Below are 23,469 nucleotides of genomic sequence, written 5' to 3' on the forward strand. Positions count from 1 at the left end.
AGGAAACTGCAAACTTCTACAAGTTAGAGAAATTGAGAGGTGTAATTAGTTTTCTAAGAAATTTCAATATCAGAAATTGTCAACCTGTAGCATGAGAGGATATTTCCTCACTGGGAGTTCCCAAGAAATGAAATCACAGATCTGGTTTAATAAAAAAGTACAAAGCATGGGGCAGCTAGATGGTGTAGTGGATAAAGTGCCAACCCTGAAGTCAGGAGGACCTGAGTTCGAATCTAATCTCAGACACTTGACACTTCCTAGCTGTGTGACCCTGGGCAAGTCACTTAACCCCATTTGCTTTAGCAAAAATATATATGTATACATATACAAAAATACAAAACAGGATCCTTTTCCTCCCTAGGCCCTTTAGAATATATATTGTGGTTTGCAGAAGGGAAGCTAGCTAGCCTTCAACCACTGGGTTGATTTTATTCTCTCTTTTAAAAAAAAAATTGTTTTTGGTTTTTTCTCATTTTCTCATGAGATTTATTCTCATCCTTCACTGCACAACTCAGGATTCCATGCCCCAAATCTTACTTTGACAGAGTGTTATAGACCTTTCGAATTCATTCTTCCTTCCTTTATTCACTAGACCAGCGAATCTTTATTTGCTTTTCAAACTTTTTGAGTTAAGTTTTGCTCAGGACCCAGCAGTTCCTTTCAAGATGGAAATCTCCCAATCCATCCTGACAGTGAAGCCTATTGTCCAAGGACCAGCCTACCTAAATCCAGAGGGACTAATCAGAAGTGGAGGAAATGACCTTTTCTTCCCTACCATATTACTAATGTAGAATACTGTCTACAAAGACAAGAAGAAGCTTTAATCTGCACTAGCATAAGGAGTAACAATAATAATAAGGCTTTATGGATGCAAAATGCTTTTTTTATATCAGGAAGGTAATGGGAAAATTCCCCCATTATACAGATCAGGAAATTAGTTGAGACTTTTAGAGAGATTAAGTGACTTGTGTATGGTCACATAGCTAATATATGTCAACATGGATGAAACCATGTATCACTAAAATATTCAAATACTGAATTACTATTAGACTCAGAGGAAAGACAGAGAAAAGCAGTCAGATAAACAAGTAATATAACAGTCCCTTCCAGAAAAAATTTTCATATCCATTATCTCATTTCATATTCAAAACCACCCTGTGAGTCAAGGAATTAGTTCCTTCATTTTACAGATGAGAATAACAGGCTCAGAATGAGTAAGTGATGTGGCCAGTGTCACAATGGGACTTTGTCTTCAGGCTGGGACGAGGACTCAGTTTTGTTCTAGTCCAGTGCTATTTTTGATACCTATTATCCAGGTTCTCTCTATTGGGGAGTTGGGTATGGAGGCAGAAAGATGGGACAGAGTAACTTAAGAGTCCAGAATAACCAGTCATGGCTGGCAGCAGGCCCATCCCACATCTCCCAGAGTTCTTGATCTGAGGAGATGACATCAACAAACCACTCAGAGAGTAGGCTGGTATAGAGACTCTGTGTGTGTGTGTGTGTGTGTGTGTGTGTGTGTGTGTGTGTGTGTGTGTGTGTTAGGCTCTGGGTCCTTTGAGGAGCTATTTCTGTGGAAAACAAAAATAACAGTTATCTGTTTAGCTCAGATAAACAACTGAGCTGCAGGAAGGTGGGAGACTCTGATAATATCAGTTGAGAAGCTGTGTTGGGACAGGGTATCAAATAAAAATCTTCCCACTGCAGGCAATGCCAGGCAAGCTGTCAAGTTCCATAAATCGCTCAAAAACTTTTCAAAAGGTTGTTGTATGGTTAGCCTTTTGACTTCTCAAGGACCACTTTCATCCCTTCCATGAGATTTCCCCCTCTTTTGCTCTGTTCTGTTTCACCTCTCTCTTCCTTCCCGGGCTTCTCAATCTGATCACCTTCCCCACCTCTTTAACTCTCAGAGGTTTCTTCTTAGCAGCCTTACCAAGTCTGCCTCTAACAAACTGTGTGACTTTGGACAAGTCATTTATCCTCTGTAGGGCCTCAGTTTTCTTATCTGTATAATAGAACTCTGATACTCTGATACAAATCCAGGAAATGTTCTGCTGTAACATAGGAACTCACATTTATTAGTGGTTCTGGAGTTTCCCAAATGATCATCAGTCAGAAGTAGAGATTTGGGGTACACTGTGAATTCAATTTACTAAATAAGACTTCAGGTTTATTAAGTTTTAAAATCCATCAGATATCTCCTGATCCCTCTGCAGCTCATAAACATACAACCCCATTACAAGGATGGAACAGGTTTGGAGAGGAAAGAAAGCGTAAGTAAGTCAAGAATGGATAAGTAGGGACATAGTTGGCCAGTATCATAATAATACCTGGGGTAAAGAACAGAAAAGAGAGGTGCATTTAGGCTTTTCAAGTTTCCAGCTAAAATTCCCAGCAGATAAAGCTAGGCTTATTTAGCCTTTCTAAACAAATCTGGAAAGATTTTCCACTACTGTCAAAGCCCCCTTTCTCTTTTTACATTTAGGATCCCCCCCCCTCTGTTTATCCATCCCCAGACATATCCCAAAGCTTCAATCCTTCATTCTTTCTACCTAACAAGATCCTCTTCTGTCTCCTCCAGACAGAAGTAAGAACTTCTCTTACCTACCTGAATGAAAACACAGATGGCCTGTTTATCAGATTTCTGGGAGACAAGTGTGATCAAATGAAAAAAAGCAATACATCTGGAATTAGACAGCTTGACTCCATCAATATCTAGGTTTTAAATCCTGTGCTATGTTTAATCTTTCTAAACCTCTGCTTCCTCATCTGCAATATGAGAGTTGGATAAGAGAAGCCCTATCAGACTGAGCTCTAAAACATGAAGCTGGGAAGGAAAGTAAACTCTTGGAGGGCAGAATCAAGATTCAAAAAGATTCAATAGGCTAGGTCAGTGAGCCAAGTCAAATAAATGTGTAAAAGGGTTCAGGGTTCAGAGCATCACCATCCCCCTAGTTACCCAGGATGGTAGGTGCTACCTATCCTCAGTCCTCCTTCTCCCACCCCATCCCACATCCAATCCAATGCCAAATCATATTGATTTCACCTTGGCAGCCTCTACCCAACATGCCCCATTTCCCTCTCCTCCCTGTTGCAGACCATTATCAATTCATTCCTGAATTGTTGCAAGGGCCAGCTAGTGGTCTGCCTGTCTTGAGTATCTCTCCCCATTCCAATCCATCTCCACCCTCCACCCCCCACAGCTGTCAAAAGTACCACCCTGTAAAAGCATCTTCCTATAAAACTCCCAGCCACAGGCATTTACTAGCAATGACCATGGGCGAGTCATTTAACCTCAACTGTAAAATGGGGTCAATAACAGCGCCTACTTCTTCATGTTGTTGTCAGGCTCCACTGAGATATTTGTAAAGCACTCAGCACACAGTAGGTACTTAATAAATGCTCGTTCTCTTCCTCCTACTGCCTTCCCTCTGAAATTACCCCAAATTTGTCATCCTGTATATATCTTATATGCATACAGTTGTTTGAATGTTATCTCTTCCTTTCCAGGGGTCCTCTAACTTTTTAAATAGGGGGCCAGTTCACTGTCCCTCAGACTGTTGGAGGGCCGCACTATAGTAAAAACAAAAACGTTTTGTGGGCCTTTAAATATAAAAACTTCATAGCCCTGGGTGAGAGGGATAATCGTCCTCAGCTGCCGCATCTGGCCGCGGGCCGTCCTTTGAGGACCCCTGGGTGGACTCCTTGAGAGCAGGACTCTTGGTAGTTTGCCTAGTGTGCCTACACTACAAGTGTAGGGCTTGGCACATAACAGGCACTTAATAACTGCTAGTTAACTGCTTAGCTGACTAAGTTTAATGTAAAGTTCTACACCTGAGTTTAAAAAGTCCACTACAAAAGTATAAAAAAGTGGAGACAGGTCTAAGCAACAGCTAATGTGACAGAGATCTGAGTTTCAGGAAGTAACAGACTCACTCAGAAGACATGGTGGCCAAAAAAGCTGATGTAATCATAGGCTACATTGCTAGAGACAGTGTCCAGAAGGACAGAGATGTTGTTCTGCTCTCCTCTTCCTGAGTCAGACCACATCTGAATCGTATTCAGTTCTAGTCCCCCTTACACATTTGCAGAAGGGCATTGATAAGCTGAGGGACGAGGGCAGAGATCAGAACTGTGATAGGATTAGAAACTACATCCTCCTAAGGAACTGGAGATGTTTTGAGAAAAGCAAAGCTTTGTTCTGCTTCTTAAAATGTACAAAAGAATTGATATAGCAGAAGGCTAAAGGTTTTAGTTCCATGTAATAAATATTTCCTAAAAACTAGAGCTGTCGAAAAATGGAATGGATTGTCTTATGAGGGAGTAAGCTGCCATTCATTGTTGACTTGAATGAATATTTGTTTGGGAATCTATAAATGGGATTCTAACACTAAGCCTTTTGGGAGTTCCTAGAGCTGTATTACCTGCCTCACTGGACCAGAAGGGCTTGGAGACAGAAAACTTGAGATTAAATGCTAACTTCAACTTTCACACAATTGTGTGACTGTGAGCAGGTCATTCAACCTCTGAATCTCAGTTTTCTTATCTGCAAAATGGGGGGAAGGGAAGATACTATTTTTATTATTTCTTTCACAAAGTTGTACAGAGGTTAAATGAATTAAGTCCCATGCAAATGATAAAATGCATTTTTATTATTCATCTGTACCTTCTTCCCCAAACTGATAAATCTTGGAAGGTTCTGAATGGAAAGAGATAAAAAGATAAAAAGATATTTCAGGTAAGAGGCAAAACCAGTAATACCTCCTTAATGTCTCTGTAAATCCTCACAACAGCTTAGAAAAGTAGGAGCAGAAGTTCATGGGGGTGGTTCTTCAAATTTTCTACCATTTTATTAAATACATAATTAAAATGCTGCCACTTGCCCTATCACTGTGGTCAAGTAGAAGGAATTCTGATCTTGGGGACAAAAGAACTGGCCAGGATCCAATCCATGTTCTGAAACTTACTGTCTAGCCTTGGGTGAATGACAATTTCTCTGGCTCTCAGTTTCTTCATCTGAAAACTGGGAAAGATGAAATTCTCTTTAAAGTATTTCATGGTTCTGACATTATGTTCTAAGGTCTCTGCCTGGTCTGACATTCAGTATTCTAAAGGCCTCTTCATTCCATGCTTTAAGGCCTTTGTCAGCTCTGACATTCTATGTTCTAAGGCTCCTTCCAGCTCTGTGCTTTGAGACATAGCCCTCCTGAGCTCCACACTCTATTGTGTCACCCTGCTCTGGCACCCAATTCAATGCCTTTTCTCTCTGCCAAGAAGCAGCCTGGTGTAACGGAAAGGGCACTTATCTTGGACATTGAAGATCAAAGTTGCCCATCTCCAGCCTTTCTAGTAGCATTATTCTAAGCTCCCTTCTCTGAGTCCTTGAAAATAGGAGTATAATAGCACATTACTTATAAGCCACAAGCGTGTTGTGGAGAAAGGGAGTCCTAAGTTTTAAAGAACTAGAGAAACATTATTATTGTTATTGTTAATCCTATCAGCTCTGACATTCTATGTTCTAAGGCTCCTTCCAATTCTATGCTCTAAGACCCTTGTCAGCTCTAACATTCTATGTTCTAAGGTTCTTTACGTTCTGAAATTCTATATTTTAAGGTCCTTTATTAGCTCTGACATTCTATATTCTAAGGTTCTTCTTGGCCTTGACATACTGATAAAATCAATGGGAGATTCTGCTAGAAGGAATAAGACCTCTCCTCTGGAATCATACAACAGAGCTTTCCAGTATCTCTGCACCTCCCCCGCAGAAGGGAGAATTAAGCTGCAATTTACCAAACCTAATCAGAATGAACTGATTTCCTCTGGGAATGCTAATGAGAAAACCGTCAAGATTAAAATAGTCACATAATGTACAACTATCCTTTCCTTTCTAGAGTCGACCAGTTGCCTACTCTTAAGCTAGCTGCCCAGAGAAAAAAAAATCTAATCTCCAGCATAGAGCTTCAATCCCATACTCAAAGCCTCTAGTTCTCTTGGTAAGGCTCAGGGAGGGCTCCAGGTGCCCTCTGCCTTAGAGCCTAGGCTAATTTCAACTTTATATCTTCCCCCCAGTTGTGTTAGAATGGATAGGAGATCTTGGTCCCAAGGGCTGGCAAATTGGGCACTCACTCCCTGCCTCCTCCTCCCAGAAAGATGGGCAAGGTATCCTGGAAGCAATCACTGCTTGTCCATCTGTCCCATCTGAGCAGTCACTGTTCCAAGAGGGCACTCTGTGGGGCAACAGGATGGAGCCTGGGCCTCTCTCCAATTCCTCAGGGAGGGGAATGAGATTTAGCTAAGGAGATAATTATAAGAAACAAATGTACTGAGCCTTCTACAACTCCCACGACATCAGTCAAATGGATGCTTCTGGCCAAAGCCCTCCTGAGCTCCACACTCCATTGTCTCACCCTACTCTGGGACCTAATTCAACGCCTTTTCTCCCTGCCAAGAAGCAGCCTGGTGTAACGGAAAGAGCACTGATTTTGGACACTGAAGATCAAAGTTACCCGACTCCAGGCTTCCCAGCAGCATTATTCTAAGCTCCCTTTTTTGAGCACTTGAAAATGGGAATATAACAGCGCATTACTTATAAGCCACCAGCATGTTTTGGAGAAAAGGAGTCCTAAGTCTGAAAGAGCTAGATTTATGGTGTTGTTATTCCTATTGTCACTGCCACTGCTTCTCCCAAATTGGTTTCTCCCTCTTTCCTAACCTTCCTGCTCCCTCTCACATCTCCTGTCACTCTGAAAAGAAATTTCCAGAGCATGGCTGCTTCTTGGATACTGCCTTGCCCATATCAAAGAGTTCTTCTATCATGTCTGGGGTATAATTTGGGCAGATATTACCATCATGGCTTTAAAAGCAGGATCACATAAAGGTTAACCGACTTACCTAAAGGTTCACCAGTCTTATCACAGAATGTCATAGCTATCAAGGACTCAGAAAATGGTCCAAACATCTCATGTTGTTCTTTAATAACATTTATTATGAAATTCACTTGAAGTAATAAGAAAACCAATTAAAATTACATTTCCAAGTATTTCAATCTCCCTCCTTCTTTTACAGAAAGGAATATGAGATGGGATGTAATTTGTCCAAAGGCACACAAGCTCCATCTGGCTGTATCTACCTTTCCAGTTTATAGATGATTCTCCTTCAAACATTTTATTATTTCACCTAAATCGCACCCTCTCCCACCTCTGTGTATTTACACATGACTCTCCCCCCCATCCCCCCCGTCTGAAATGCATTCCTCCAATACATTTCAGCCTTTCAAAGTCCATTTGAAGGCACAGATTATGTGTCAATTCTTCTATGATGCCATCCCAACCCCAGAAATGCCTCATCTCTCCAAATTTCTCATGTTTTTTCCATGATTTTTCCTGGCACAATTACTGGCATCACAGTTCCTGGCAAACAAATCTTATCCCCTTTACACAATTGTATGTTCTTAAAAATAAAGACTGTGTTGTTCTTCATTCCTATCCCTGGAATCAAATACAGGCTCTATACATTGTTTATGAATTAATAAATGTTTGCTGAGTTTAAAGTGGCAGTTAAACTCTTGATCCCAGATCTCCTGATTTTCAGGTCAATGAAGGAAAATTTTAGGGAGCTAGATTTATGGAAATATTAGGGAAAAATCACTTACAATTAGACATGAAAAAAAAGGGGGACTTATATGTCCACTTAGAAGATCACTGATTAAATTGTAAGTTCCTTGAGGAGAGAGACTTGTCTTTTGCTGGTTTTGTCTCAGCATAGTGCCTAATTAGCACAAAGCAGGCACTTAATATTAATTTTTAAAAAAGGTCACATATATACAAGAATATTCATAACAGCACTTTTTTATGTGTAATAGCAATGGACTAGCAACTAAAAATAAATTTCCAGTGATTGGAGATTGATTAAAAGAAATATCAGTACATAAACATAATAGAATACTGTATTAAGAAGCATGGGAAGACATGAACCAATGCCCAATGAAGCAGTCAGAACCAGAAATACAATGTTTTACTACCATGTAAATAGAAAGGAAAAAAAAAAAAAAAGCTGAGTGCTATATAATCAAACTAGTCTGACAGTAAAAATGAGAAAATGCATCTCCCCCTTTCTTTGCAGAGGTGAGGGACTATGGCTATGAAACACTCTATATATAGTAAGATTTATTTGATGAGTCTGGTTAGCCTTTTTCCCCCTTTCTTTCTTCTTCTTTGTTACCATGATGATTTGCAGAATAGCAGAGAAGGCTGGATTATATTCAACAATGAATATGAAGTAAAAGCAAAATATAAAACAATTAGAGCTCCCTAAAACTGGAATGGCAGTTTCATATGCTACATAGATACCCTTCACTCAAAGGTAAAGGCAAAGGCAAAAGCTAGAAGGGAACCAGGTATGGGGGATCTCATAGAATGGATTTCCACTCAGAATAGGATTGGCTTAGAGCCCACTTCCTAAAGTCCTTCTGACTCTGAGATTCTGAGATCTTGTTGTGTTGTGAGATTTACAATAAATTATGCTGCCATATTCCCCAAATCTCTGAAGCTATCTTGAATCTCAATCAAGTTGGAACCACCCTTGAACACTCCCAAACACTGTGCTCTCCTTGAGCAAGAATCTTCATTTTCAGTTCATTCTGTTTTTTGTCTAATTCATATCAGACCAAATAGAGTTGGGGGAAATGAAGAATCTTATTGGAAACAGCACTGGACTTGGAACCAAAAGTCCTGGGTTCTAATCCAGGTTCAGCTGGCTCTGACCAAGTCACTTTAACTGGGTTTTGGTTTCCACTACAGTAAAAGACACATGGAATGAACCAGAAGATCTCAAGGATCCCTTCAAAACTCTAAATCCAGTAATTCACCTTACTAAATTGCTAGGTGGTCTAAGGAGGACTCTAAATAAAGAAATCCCCTCCCATCACCTTTTGCTTACTTGGCTATGGAACCCCAGACAAGTCATTTAATCAGTCATCAAAGCAAAGAAGGGAAAGGGAAAGCCTATGAAATAAGGATCATCCTAGAGGCAGACAATCAGAATCTGAGTCAGGAAGACAATCCTTCCCCAATTTCAAGTCCTTAACTCCGGTTATGGCACCAGCTGAAATCCACACACTCCACCCTCTTCCTTCTTTCCCCAAGCCCAGGCAGGGCCTTATCTGGACCAGAAAAAAGCTGGCAAGCAAGATTACAGGGCTCAACAGGAAAAGCCAGGAAGATTAGAAGGGAACTACTGGGCAGAGGTTGTACTTAAAGTGTGGGCAGGGCAATGCAGATCTGCTCCATTTCTGGCAGATTGGGCCTGGTCAGCCCCTAAAGTAAGGAAATCCCGGGCCTTAGCCTCAGGGGGAGAGTGGCTATCCTCCCTTTTCTCTCCCTCCCTCCACGCTCTCCGGGTGGCCTCCCCCCAATGTGAATCCTCAGCTTCCACCCGCCCCAAGCTACTCCTACCCCTTCCCACCAGCCACCAGGAAGGAAGAGATTGAAAACAGGAGAGGTTTTGTTGATGTTAGATCCAGACAGACAGACACAAGGACTTCCTGTGCCCTTCTTCTTGTGCTCGGAGAGGTCTTGCCTCTCTGTGCCTGTACCGTGCATGTCTGATTGTTTGCCATGCACTCCTCCACGTGTTTGTATCTCTCTGCAAAGTAATAATCACTCACACTGCCGCTGTGATTGAAGACTTACAAAGAGTTTTCTGTACCTCAACTGCATATGGTCGGGGGTTACGGAAAGTGAAGTTTAGAAAAGCCAGGGGCTTTAGTAGTGAGAACAAGAATTCATACCTGCATTTCCTGGGTACAGACCTACTACTCTTTCCACCTAGTCCATGTGCTTCCGGCTACATGTAACATGTGTCTGCTGCATGTGCGCTGTGTCTGTGGGCCACTTATATGCATGTCTTCGCATGTGTGCGGGTATATCTCTGCAGACATATCTCTAGCCCCTGCACATGACATGTGATCTCCAAGCTACAGGCAGGGCTCTGCACAGTGTTTATCTCTAAGCACTCACAGTCTGTGAGGGCCACGTGTGTGTCTATACGTGTCCTGTTTGCATGTATCCCTCTACAATATGTCTCTGTGTGTGATCCATGTTTACTCACACCTGTGTGAAGGGCCGTGGTGGGAATCAGGATGGGAGTAAGCTGGGGAAGGGGTACTGCCTTCCATCTGTTAAGCTCTAGGAGCCCCCGATCTTTGTTCTGGATGGAAGAGGGGCTGGGGAGAGAGGGGAGGAAATACAGAGGCTAAGAGGCAGAAGAGAAGCCCTCCTGGCTTTGTTCGTCTTTTCTTCTCAACTCGGCTGCAGCCATATCTTGTATCACGATTTCCATCGGAGCAGGAGCTGCCCCCGTAGGCTCCCCGCTCCTCTCCCTCCTCCCGGTGAGGGCAGCTTCGATGCTTCTGGGCTCTTAAAGGCACAGGGCTTCAGTCCTAACAATGGTGCTCTCTCTGAAAGCAACTGGCAGAGAAGCCGGAGAGGAGGGTGGGGGCGGTTTTGTTTTTATTTTTTTTCCAGAGGGAATCAAAGCCAGAGAAACGGCTGGGGGTTTTCTCTGGCAGCTGTGAGCCTGGGCTGACCTCAGTGAGATCACTCTGACCCTCCCCCAACTGCTCCCAAGGGCTGGAGAGAGAGGGAGGGAAACAGGAATCATCCTCAGTGACCACATTGTGGGAAGGGCTTGGGCCCTCCAACTCAAGTTCCCTAATCCAAGCCTCCAGTCAAGGAAACACAGAGGAGGAAGGGGAGGTGGGGGAGAGAGGAAAACAGACTCCCCAGGCTAATAAAATGCCTTCTCGCCCTGCTTCCCCATACTATTAATCTAATTCTTATTCAGCCTTTCCATCTATATTCTCCCCAAGAAGCCAGGTAGATTCAGAGAATCTTAGAGTTTGAAGGGACTCCAAGATTATCCTATGGGATATATATTGTAATCGGGAATCCTGTCTATAAGATCCCTCACGAGATTCCTCGGCCTTGAAAATCTCCAATATCTAAGGAGCTGACATGAAAAGAGCATTAGATTTAAAGTCAGAGAATTTGATTCAAGTTCAAGCTCTGCTGTTTAAGTGTGATCTTAAGCAAGTCCCTTCTTGAGCCTTTTTCTCAATCAATAAATAAGAGAGCCTATAGTAGATGAACTCTTAAGTTCTCTTCTATACCCAGTGATAGGGTTTTTTGGTGTGTCATGGATCCCTTTGGAAGCCTGATGGTTTTTCATGATCAGATTCATGATTTTAAAGGCATTTAAAAAAGTACAGAGATTACAAAAACCCCACATTATAGGGAAATAAAGTTGATAGAAATATATATTCATATTATAAATGTGTTTATATGTGTGTACATATATTTGTATACATATATGTGATGTAAATCTCAACATACATACACACACACATACACACACACACACACACACACACACACACACACACACTTTTTCCCCCCCCCTTACATTTTTTTTTTTTTTTAAAGTTGTTCATGGATCCCGAGTTAAGGATCCTTGGAGTCTTTGACTTCCAGAAGCAATCTATTACTTCATTTGGCAGAGAAGAGCAGTAACACATTGGTTGTGATAAAATTCTTATAGGTTCATAGAGTTAGAAAAGGAAAAGATCTTATAGTTGACACTCTCTTTTATGGATGAGTAAACTAAAGGATGTTAGGTTTCTTGTCCACAGATAATATAAAAAGTGAGATTAGAACCCTGGTCTTATGACCTCAGAATTAGTAATCTTTGTACACACTATTCTACCTCCCATACTGAGCTATCCTCTCTGCAACATCTGTCTCATAGCTCTTACTTAAATCCTGGGGGAGAGGGGGTAGGAATGGGGGGGGAAGCCAAGAAGAACATGTCTAAACCACTTTCCCCATAACTGCCCTTCAGATGCTAGAAAACACATGCCTATCTTTGGTAAGACTCCTTGAGGCTAAACATCCATTCTAAGATCAATAAAAGCTGTAATTCAGAGAAGGAAGGGACCATTGTGGCTGGGGTAGTCATAATAGCTTACTAGAGGAGGTGTTCTTGAAGGGAACTGGATTGTGCCAGAGAAGGAGAAAAGATTTTTCCAGAGGGAGGAACATGGCAAAGAAAATCCTACAACAAAAATTCTCAACCTGGGATCTGAAAACTTGATTTTAAAAAATCTTTGTAATCCTATGTATTTTATATATTTAAACATGTTATGAAAAACCTACTGGTTTTAACCAACTACCAAACTAGTATATGAAATTCTCTAATACATGAAAAATTAAGAACCTTTGAAGGGAGGACTAAGATCTAACTAGAAAGACTGAAAACAGAAAAATTTAAAATGTAGTGGGGGTGCCTTTGAGCAAAAAAGTGGCCAGAGAAGATCAAAGCTGTGTGTGGGGAATGGGAGGGGAAGAAGGGAGGGCAGGGAGAGTGGTTTAAAGGCCACAATAAAACTGCTTCACTACTCCAGCAAGCTTCTAGGAAAAGGTGCCTGAGGTGATGGGTGTTCTCCAAAGATCTGTTTATCCTTCACACTCATTTTCATCCCTCTACATTCACTTCCAGAGAGACTATTCATTTTCAACTCCTACACCAGTGAATCCCAAATCCCAATTTTGAGTCCAGATCTCACTCTTAAAACTCCAAACCCACCTCTGGGTCAATCCTGGTGTGGAGAGTTGGAAAGAGCCGAGTCAGTCACAGGTCCTCAAATTCCCTCATCGGGAAAATACTGGTAATAGACTAGACTGTCTTTGAGATCCCCTCTGGTCCTGGACCAATGATCCCCAACAGCCTTAAGAACATCTTCACATGGATAAATCCACCAATCCCACAAATAAACAAACTCTCACATACCCAAAGTCAAGTTGATTATCTTTTCCCCTAAAAACGGTTCCTTCCTCTGTATTCACTACGTCAGCAGCAACACTATTTACCCACTCTTGCACAAAAACTCCTCCTCTATGTTGAAATCTTGGATTAATCCTCGATTCTTCTTTCTTTTCACCATATCCAACCAGCAGCCAAGTCTTATTGACTATACAGCATTTATAGTACTCTTTCCTTTCCCTCTATTCCTTTCTCTCTATTCCAACTGACAGAACCCTCCTACAGGCCTCTATTACCATAAACTTATACTATTAACAAAACCCCATAACAATTCTTCCTACTACCTGTTCCTCTAAGCCAACCTTCACTTATTCTGCAAAACAATTTTTCTTACACATAGATCTGGTTCATGCACTCAAAATTCTTCAATGATTCCATTTAGCCTACTGAATGAGATTGTAAATGTCTTAGTATGTCACGCAAAGCTCTCTACAATCTAGCACCAATCTATTTCATAATTTATTTCAACATTCATGCCTAACTGGATTGCTTTGTTCCCAAACCTATCTTGTGCTCTCTTGTCTCTGTGCCACACTTCCCTATGTTTGGAATTCCATCCCTATGCTTCATCATCGGTTGAAATCCGAACCACCTTTTATAATCCAACTCAAATATCACTTCCTTCCGGAAACTTTCCCTGATGCCTTTTCACAGCACTTTGCTTGTACCACCTTAATATATAAACAATGTAATAGTTTATATTATAATTATCTACGGTTGAATTCCTAGAGCAACTGAGTGGCACAATGGATAGAGAACCGGGCTTGGAATCAGAAAGACTTATCTTTATGAGTTCAAATCTGATTTCAGAGATATTATTAATGGATGACTCTGGGCAAGTCACTTAACTCGGTATGCCTCAGTTTCCTCCTCTTAACATGAGCTGGAGAAAGAAATGGCAAATGATTTCAGTACCTTTGCCAAGAAAACCCCAAATGGGCTCACAAAAAGTTTGGATATGACTGAAACAATTAAACAACAGCAACAAAATGTTTGAATCCTCTTCCCCTACTAGTGGGTAAGCTTTAAGACCATACAATTATTTAAGCAGAGATGGCATAAATATGGCACTTGAAGCCACAGGAATACATAAGGCTTCTAAGAGAGAGGATGTAGAGCGAACAGAAAAGAATGTGAAGGACAAACGAACTCCTGAAGGAATACCCTTTGCCCCAGAGTCCTTTCCCTAGCAGTATGCAGGGAAGAGAAGAGGATCATCTCTGCCATTCTCTCCATTTCCAGCTCTCTCTTTAAGCTCAGAGGGTATCTAGTCCAACTTTCCCATTTTCTAGATGAGAAAACTGAGGCCCCAATAAGTAAAATGATTTATCCAGAGTCATACAGCTAAGAGGAGGCAGAGCTAGGATTCATCTGTAGCCCTTAATTCCAAATCCAGCAGTGTTTTCATTGTAACATGCAGCTGTCCAAGGAGGACAAGCAAAATAACATTGGAGTAAAAAGGTATGGGGAGGAAAAACATCAAGAAACTTCCCTAGAAAGTTCATAATAACTTGAAAATTGCTTAAGAGACAAAGTTCTACATGAGAATATGCAAAAAAAAATTATATATAGTTAGATGATACAGTGCATAGAGTGCTAGGCCTGGAGTCAGGAAGATTCGGATACTTACTAGCTGTGTGATCATAGGCAAGTCACTTAATCCTGCTTGCCTCAGTTTCCTCATCTGTAAAATAAGCTGCAGACAATATTCAAGTCCCTACTAATTATATCATATACCTGGATATGGTCCTGGGAGTAAGATCATTAGAGAGATCCTAGACCCAGACTCCAAAAAACAAAAAATGTTCATCCCATTAGAAAAAACTTCCAGAAAGACAACATCCCTGAGTAACCTGGGTGATCCACTGTATATACACAAGCACTCAGCTCACAATTGGTAACTAATTTATAAAAAGCCTCATTTTAGATTTCCTTGATATCAAGATTTCATTGCTATTATTGCTGCTGCTGCTGCAAAACTCATTATCAGCATGAAATCTGGTGCATTTCATCCACATAAGGCAGGTTCCATTCATAAACTTTATTCCTGAAGGCAGCCTTCACGCAGTAGAAAGTGGCCCAGTATGGTAGTAGTTCTAAGTACTGGCTAGATCCACTTACTAATTTACTGTGACCTCAGATAAGTTAGGTTTCCTTTTTGGATGTCAGTTTTGGAATTAAGATAAGGAGATTGGAGAAGTCAATTTTAAAATCAGGGTTCAAGTTCTGACTCTAATATTTATTTGCTCCATGCATGAAGGTGAATTGACTAATCTTTCAAAGCCTCAATGATGATGATAATAACTGCACCTTAAAGGGTTCTTTTGAGAAAGTATTCTGCAACCCTTTTAGGTTTTATATCTTAAGACATGATTAAATCACTCCCCCTTTGAGGACTTCAGCTAAATACAGTGCTAAAAGGATGTAAGATCTTCCTAATTGTCTATGAATCTGTTATCTAAACTGCAAGTCAGTTAGATCTGAGCAAAAATCTATAATAAAAAGTTATAAAATTCTTGCACGGATCATAAAGGGAAACTAAAGAACTTTCTTTCTGGGGTAAAGTTTCGAGCTGGGGATAGAGATTAGAAAAATGCCTCAGTCATTTTCAGCTCTAGGAGGTTGGTTTTATTCATTTCAATCTGAAACAAATGTCAAGAAAGCCTGTATGCAGCTGTTGCTCCTATAACACATTACCCTTCCTCCCCCCTTCTCCACCCTAATCTACCCAGGCTATGACTGGTCTCCAAATGCAATTTCAGGCAGATATTGATTTTCTGCAATCATCCATGTCTTCAGTGATATCCTTCTTGCAACTCAGGACCATCAGTGGAAATATGCTGCAGTTTGTACCCACCACAGATTATCTACAAGTTGCATTCTTTGGAAGTTTTGATATTCCTAGATTCATAAGGACAAAAGAGAACATTTATGATGGGTAAAAATGGGTTTCAGTGCTAGGGAACAGCTGGGAATCATTGAAACACCACTCAGTTTACCAAGTACAACCCAGCCTACTCTTCCTTCTATTTAATTCTGGGCTCATCATCCAACACCAGAGCCTGTCTCAGGAAGTAGGTTGAACTTATAGTGAGAATGAAAAATGCCTAATGGATCACCAGATCGCAGTGCCACACTGATGCCCACAAAATGTAAATTACCTAGAAGACCTAAAAATACATTAGGCAGATCCTTTAAGACAATATGGACAAACACAGTAAAGTTCAGGAAAGCATGCATGAAAAAGAACACATATGTGCATTGTGCATGAAATCACAGATCCATGGAAGTACCAACATTCTGATTTTTCTCACAGAATGGAGACCACAGTTTTAAGAAGTTAGCTAGTTTATATCCCTGCCATTAGCAGACCTACTGCTATACCAGCATAAGCCTGGTTCATCCTCTTCTGGCATCCCATCAGAAGTAGAGGAAAGAAGTCCTCATTTGGGGTGCCAAACTCCAAAGAAGATATTTTCTTGCCATGGCATCTTAGGACAGCGCCACTTAACCGGGTGTCTGAGATCAGTTCAGATGCTAGTTGGTAGCAGAAGATAAATTCAAATTGGCAATAGCTCCCCGTTTAAATTTAAGGGGGAAATAAATGATTCATCAGTGAATCTAGCTTATTCTCACATGTCTCCTTGGTCAGTGTAATAAGCAGAGAAGGAACAGTGACCTAGGATCACTGAAATGTCAAGACCCAGAAAGGACAATAGAGATCACCTATCTGGTTCCTTCATTTTACAGATGAAAAAACCAAGACATAAAGAATCACATAGAATGTGAACAGAACAGCCAGGATTCAGAGCTGAGTCTTTGGCTTCCAAATCCAATTCTTTTGCCACTGTGACATTCTGCGTAGCAAATCAGGGATGAAGTACAAAAGAAAACAAACTGTCATTACCAGTGTCCTGACACTGTCCTGATACAGTTAAGAGCCTGCCTTGGAAAAGGCTTTCTCAAGCCTCTATCTTCTCCCTAAGGCTGTGCAGCCGTTAGATTCAAACGGAAGTCAGACAGGGAGATGTTCCAAAATGTCAGGCTTTCAAAACTGGACACGCCCAAAGATCCCAAAGACAGGATTGGTCTGCTATCCTGGGGCCTTGTGCAAAAACTGTTTCTGAATCTGAAGGCATCAGGTCAGGTCTTTTCTCCAAACCTGTCCTGCTCTGTCCAGCTCCAGGCCACCAGCATGGGACAGGTTGTACTCCTGCAGATAGTTCCTTGCCACCCCCCTCCACTTCCCTGCCTCCTCTAATACACATATACAGGGCTAAGAGCCCAGCTTTCATAAACACAGGAGAAATAGGTGCTGTTGTCATGCCAACCCCATCCTGAAAAGGAAAGCCACTAGAGAATCTTTTCTGCCAACAGTTGTAGAAGGGACAGGCAGTTCTAGGATCACTCGGCTCAGCTGATGTGACCCTCATCTTTCACACACCCCCATCCCCCACTTGCCAGAAGTTACTCAACTGGAATCAAATGATGAATCTGAGCCTCCTCCAAAGAGCTCAGCATCAGCCAAAGGCCACACACAAGACTCAGAGGTCCCTGCCTTCTCTCTGTCTTCCTTGCCGCTGCACTCTGCAGAAGCATCCCTCCACCTCAGAACTGCAGTATCCCCAATAAGGGGTCCACAAGAAGGCATCCCCTTAACCATGATGTCTGGATCAGCGTTGTCCAGAGCTGGACAAAGCTGCATTTGCCAGCTGGAACTTGAAAAGAAATTCAAATTCGGAGGAGCTCCCTTTCTGAACTTGAGGAGATGCATGATTCATTCTTGAGGCTAAACATGTAAGGTCCTACAAGAGCTCCAAACTGAGGTCTCCAGTATTCCAAGCAGAAGCCTCCCATTACACCTCAGCATCCCCACATTGGAGTCCCGACAGTCCACACTGGGGGTCCAAAGTCTGGGGGCCCCCCTCCGGTGGGATCCTGAACACGCCCACCCTAGGGTCACCAACACTGCCCAGGGGATTCCCAGGAAGACAATCCTCACTGCAAGCTCCCCAGTCAGGCCTTATGACCTTTCCCCTCCTCCTTCGCCCCCGTTACCTTGAGGTAATCGTTCTCGGAGCGCAGCTCCTCTAGCTCTCGCACGAAGCCGTCGGGCCCGCAGTCAAGTAGCTCCTCGGTGAGATCGGAGAAGGCCAGCGACGTACTGAGGGGCAGGCGGCTGCTGCCCAGCGACGCTGACTGCTCATCCGGGACAGGCGAGGCGCCAGGGGAGGCGAGCCGAGGCTGAGGGCTGCGCGGCGCCGGGTGCCCCTGGACGCGGCCCCCGGACCCGGCTCCGGCTCCGCTACCAGCGGGTCGCTCCCTCCCGCTGCCACTGCCGCTGCCGCTGCCGCCGCCGGACTCGGTATCGCTGCTCAGCGCCAGCTCCAGGGACAGCAGCTTGTTCTCCTCGGATGTGCAGTCCGACACCTCGGAGCTGCTGTCCGTGAGGCTCAGGGCCGGCGGCGGCGGCGGCTGGGGCAGTAGTGACGGCTGCGAGGCCCGCCCCGGGGGCTCGTCGCGGGGACGCCCCTTTGCCTTGGCCCCGGCTCGGCCCGGCGCGCCCTTTCCCGAGCCCCGAGCGCCGGTCTGTGGGCCGCTGCGGCCTTTCTTCTCGGGCCGGGGCTGGCCGGGCCCCGCCTTCCCCGACAGAGAGGCAGGAGAGCCCGGGTTGCTGCCGCTGCTCCGCCGGCTCTTGGCCAGCGACCAGCCGGGGACGTCCTTGGGTCTAGCAGGCGACGGAGCACGGTTGATCTTCTTCTTCTCCGGGGGTGCAGGGGAAGGTGGCGGCAGGGGGGGCGGTGGCGGCGGCGGGGGCGGCGAGCCCCTACCGGGATCCGGCTCCGCTGCCTCCATCCTCCTTTGCCTCCTGCTCACCGAGCCGGGGCGCGGCGGCAGCTACCCTCTTTCATCCCCGCCCCCAACCCTCCCCCCCAACCGGGGCAGCCCCGGAGGGCTGGAGCCGCTAGTCTACCTCCCTACCCGGAGGAGGACTGGGACTCCGCTGCGCTAAGACTGGGACTCCCAAGGCGCTCAGAGATCCTGTTCTAGCTGCGCTCTGAGACTGAGGCTCCTTCTGCGCCCTAGGGCGGCTCCAGCTCCAGCGCTCAGGCTGCGGCTCTAGGCGGATCTCCTGGCCACGCCGTGGTGGGACCTCTTCATCCTCCCCCCTTCTTCACCAATTCCTATTCCTCTCCCTCCTTCTCCTCTCCGCCCCCCGCCTGCTCCTCCCCCGCTGCCGCGCAGCCCCGTCAAGTCTCTCCGCCCCACCAGCTCGGTGACGCGCAGGGTCCGCGAACAATAGGCGGAGGGGGGCGGGCGCGGGTCCGCGGTCCTGGGATGAATGTTCGAGGCAACAGCGACCCCTTCTCCATCCAGGCTGCGATCTGCAACTCGCCTCTTGGAGTGGCATGGCATGGCCTGGGGCGGCCTGGTCTGACCCTGCCTCTTCTGCCCACCTGGCACCGAGTCCCTGCCTCTGGAGCTTTGGGGAGCTCCTGAGAGATTCAGAGCAAGAAATGGGGGGAGGGGGGTCCTAGATGTGTTTCTTGCGCCCTAAACCGTGCTATAATCCTGCCAGCACACGGCAGGGTCACTCCCCACTCTCTGCTTCTCTCCCTCCCTTTACCATTCTCTTCCTCCCACACCTGACCTCCGCGGGGTCAATCTGGGGTCCGCCTTGCTTGCAGTCCGTGGAGCCCTTAATAGAGATGTCTTTAGGATTGCCTTCGGTAGCACGGTTCAGAGCCAGCTATGGCCACAGGACTACTCAGTCTACTTCAACATGAAGACTTGGAGAAGCATGGTTTTTTGTTTTTTTTTTAAAAATTTCAAAAGGACATTAACGGTTCCTAATCCAACGCCCTCATTTTATGGGTGAAGAAATTCAGGCCCAGAGAAGGAAGTCACCTTGCCCAAGATGATATGGAATGGAACCATCCTTCTATGGAACCACATCATAGAAGTCTTTCAGATATTAAAAAAAAAAAAAATCCACTCCCCACCTTCAAAAAGTTGGGAAGGGAAAGAAACTGAATGCACAGATGGACAACTTAGCATAAAATCATAATGTATCCAGAGGGTGAAGGGTCCTTAAAAAGCATTATCTTGTCCAACCTCATTTGACTCATATAGAAACTGAATGGGACTCAAAGGTTGAGTGACTTGAGGAGGCCACACAGAAAGTTCCTATAGTACCAGAGCTGGAAACCATATCTCAGGATTCCTAGTGCTGGGCAACTTCCTCTTCCTCATTCTGCTTCCCTTCAGTTGATCTCCATAACTTTAAAGAAAATCATGAAAAATGCCAGTCAGCTCCTGGCAAAAAAGTTCTTAGAGAAAAGCTTGTAGATTCATATTCTCTGCTTATCTGGTTTCCTTTTCTTGTTTGAATAGGCTACTTCCCATAACTTAGATCTGGGGGAATAGCATTATTTAACCATCTTTTAATGGGTAGTTTATGGAATATGATCAAGGCACATAAAGTCTTTTTTAGTTATTCTACCCAACGCTATTCTTTATTTCTTAGTTTTACCCACACTTTAGTTTGATTCTGTTTTCTATTATTTTCTCAAGTGCCTTATTTGTGTCTTGTCCCTCAATAATTGTATAATCTCCTCCGTGAATGAAACATATTTCCACTTATCTCCCATACACATAAAAGGTGAATAATAAATTCTTTCTGGCTTCCAGCTAGTTTTTCATTTCTTCTATCTTCATCCTCTGAAATCTCTTTCTGACATTTGCTCTTACAAGTATGGGAGTCCAATGAAAGGGAGAAAGAAAGCCCAAGGCTAGGAGTGAGAAGACCTTGGGGATGGCATTTCCCTTTTTTGAACCTCAGTTTTCCCCTCTGGAAGAATTGAGCTAGCTATGTGATCTTGGGCAAATCACTTAACCCCTCTTTGCCTCTGTTTCCTCAACTTTAAAATGAAAATAACAGTACCTACCAGTTGTGAGGAATGAATGAATTAGCATATGGAAAACTTTGCTTATATAAATAGCTTTATAAATCCCATTATTATTAATTCATCAAATTTTCAATCATAAAGTGTTTATTAATCATCAACTTTGTACCAGACTTTGTGTTAGGCATTGTAGATACAAATTTAAATATGAAACAATCTCTTCCTTCAAGGATCTAAAGTAATGCTGAGTAACACAATGTCAGTTCTAGAGATGAGGTCTCACATATATCTCTTCCTTTTGGTAGAGATGCAGGGACTCTTGGCATTTATTGTAGAGGTTGTCCCTGTGTCAGTTTTGCCTAAGTGTTTTTCTTTGTTTGCCTTCCAGTCTTGCTGGGGTTCACACTCCACCATTGTCTCAGACCTAGTCTTCCAGCACTGGGGCCATGCTCTCCTGAGAGCTAAGAACTCACTATACCTAGCCAGACCCACACTAAACACTCTGCATTATGTTCCAGTCATCTTCTTTCTACCTCTTACTTTAAGAACAGTAATTAACACTAACATCCCTTGAAAGAGTATGTTAATCACATGCCCAATGGATCTGTTCCTGTGACATTTTAGACTAAACATTCCATCCATAACTACTTTCCTTTATTCTTCTGCTCTATTAAATATAAGTTATTGGAGGATAGTAAATAATTTCCTTTTGGGGTTTTTATTTCTAGCATTAGCACAGTTCCTGTCACCTAGTAAGCACTTAATAAATGCTTTTTTCATTCATTCATTCATCCATTCACTAAAGGGATCATGGAGGCTAAGGAAGAAGGAAGTATACCTAGAATTTATACCTTCAATTTTTAAAGGCAATATTAAATTAAATTTTAAAAAATAAATGATGAGGTTGGGGTAGTCTTTTTTATTACTATCCCATTTGGTTCCCATCCTTTAAGGGAAAGGGGGTATACAACCCCTTTAGGTTTAGGAGTTTTAGTTTCTTTATAGGGAGTGCTGAGAAATTAGCATGGTTAACTGGCACATCAAAGGAGAGGATGCCCCCAGAAAGCTGAGAATACTGTAGGAAGGAACAAAGACAGTTCGCCTCCCAATGTTTAGTCAACTCCTGTATTCTTGTCAAATTCTGCTTTCCTCAGGAGAACCATACACCCTCCTCCTCACTACTTCTTTCTCTTCCCAGCACATTCTGATCTCTGAGGGAAATTGGAACTCAATTCAATTCAACAAACATGATCTGTCTACTATGTACAGAGTCCTGTGCTATGCAAAAATCAATCAAAAAATGAATATTTATTAAGGCTTATTATGTGCAGAGAACTCTGTTCCATTCCTGGAATGGAAAAAAAAATAATTTCTGATCTTATATTCCAATGGGGGCATGACTTGTATGTGTGTAGATATATTTAAGATAAATGAGGAAGGAGAAGTGCTAGAAGCCATGATGGTTAGTAGAAATAGCCTCCTACAAAAGGAGATGTTGGAGCTCTATCTTGAAGGAAACTACAGGGATTCTTAGAAGTAGTAGTGAGGAAGATGACCATACAAGCCCAGGTACAAGTTCATGTAAAAGCAAAGAGATGATAGAAGGAGCATTGCATGTGGGGAGCAACAAATGGATTGATATGGCTGGACCACACAATGTATGGAGTCTGGAAAAATAGGAAGAGACCAGGTTATGAAGAGTTAATGATAGTAATGATTAACAACACATACATGCTACCTACTGTCAGGAAGCTTAAGAAACTGAAGCACGTCAAAAATGTGGATAACCACATTTGCATTACCTTCCTCATAGGGCTGCTTGGGGGACAATGCTTTGCAAACCACAGAAGTTCTATAGATATGAATTGTTGTTATTACTGTTAGTAGAGAAGGCACACAAATAAGGTATGAACTAGTTCAACAAATAAAAGATATGACGTAGAATGACGTAGTAGAAAAATCATTGAATTTTAAGTAGAAGCTGAATTCAAATCCCAGCTTTCTGTGTGATGTTAGGCAAGTTGTCTTCTCTCTTTGGGCTTCCTTCCATTTTCTCATCTGGAAAATGAATGAAATGGATAGAGCTTTAAAACTTGATCTTGCAACAAAGCATTGGAGAGCTACAAAATGCTATTCAAGATCTGCTGCAGGAAAGTTTATGTTGATTTGGGTAGGACTTGTGGAACGTTGGATAGAACAAAGTTTTACAAAGGTGAATGCTGAAAACTATCTTTGCGTGTATTTGGAAAAATAAAATACTATTTAAAAATAAAAAAAGAAAGTTTGATGGAAAAAATGCTATTCAATGTGTCTTGAAGGATTTGCCATTATAAATGCCTTGAGAGCAGAGATAGTTGTGACTGATATCTAGTATTTTGCTGTTTGCTCAGTCTTTGTGAGTCCACAGATGAGGAAACAGAGACAAATAGGGTGAAATGACTTGCCCAGGGTCATACAGTTAGGAAATATCTGAGACCCAATTCATGATGATGAGTGTCTCATACCAAGCCCAATGCTCTCTCCACTGCCCAATTTCGCTGCACCACCCATAGGTCTTTAATAAATATTTAATGACTAAAGAACATTTCTTCAGTTTAAAGGAATAAATGCTTTGTTTTCTCCAAAGCATTCTTCTCCCTGCCTGGCTGGCCTAACTCATTTTTTCTGACTTCTTTGCTCTGTGAAT

The 23,469-nt window shown here is 43.0% G+C and overlaps 1 protein-coding gene across 1 annotated transcript in view; it reads right to left on the reverse strand.

Moving 5' to 3' along the window:
- SOGA1 (suppressor of glucose, autophagy associated 1) overlaps nt 1-22,962 on the reverse strand; it is a 133,864-nt gene extending 110,902 nt beyond the window's left edge. Inside the window, exon 1 of the mRNA XM_051979260.1 lies at nt 17,935-22,962. Coding sequence (XP_051835220.1) covers nt 17,935-18,732 — 798 coding nt within the window. The 5' untranslated portion in view covers nt 18,733-22,962. The remainder of the gene's footprint in view (nt 1-17,934) is intronic.
- Between the last annotated feature and the right edge of the window lie 507 nt (nt 22,963-23,469).

The sequence above is a fragment of the Antechinus flavipes genome, chromosome 2, assembly GCF_016432865.1.
Source record: "Antechinus flavipes isolate AdamAnt ecotype Samford, QLD, Australia chromosome 2, AdamAnt_v2, whole genome shotgun sequence".
NCBI classification, from domain to species: domain Eukaryota; kingdom Metazoa; phylum Chordata; class Mammalia; order Dasyuromorphia; family Dasyuridae; genus Antechinus; species Antechinus flavipes.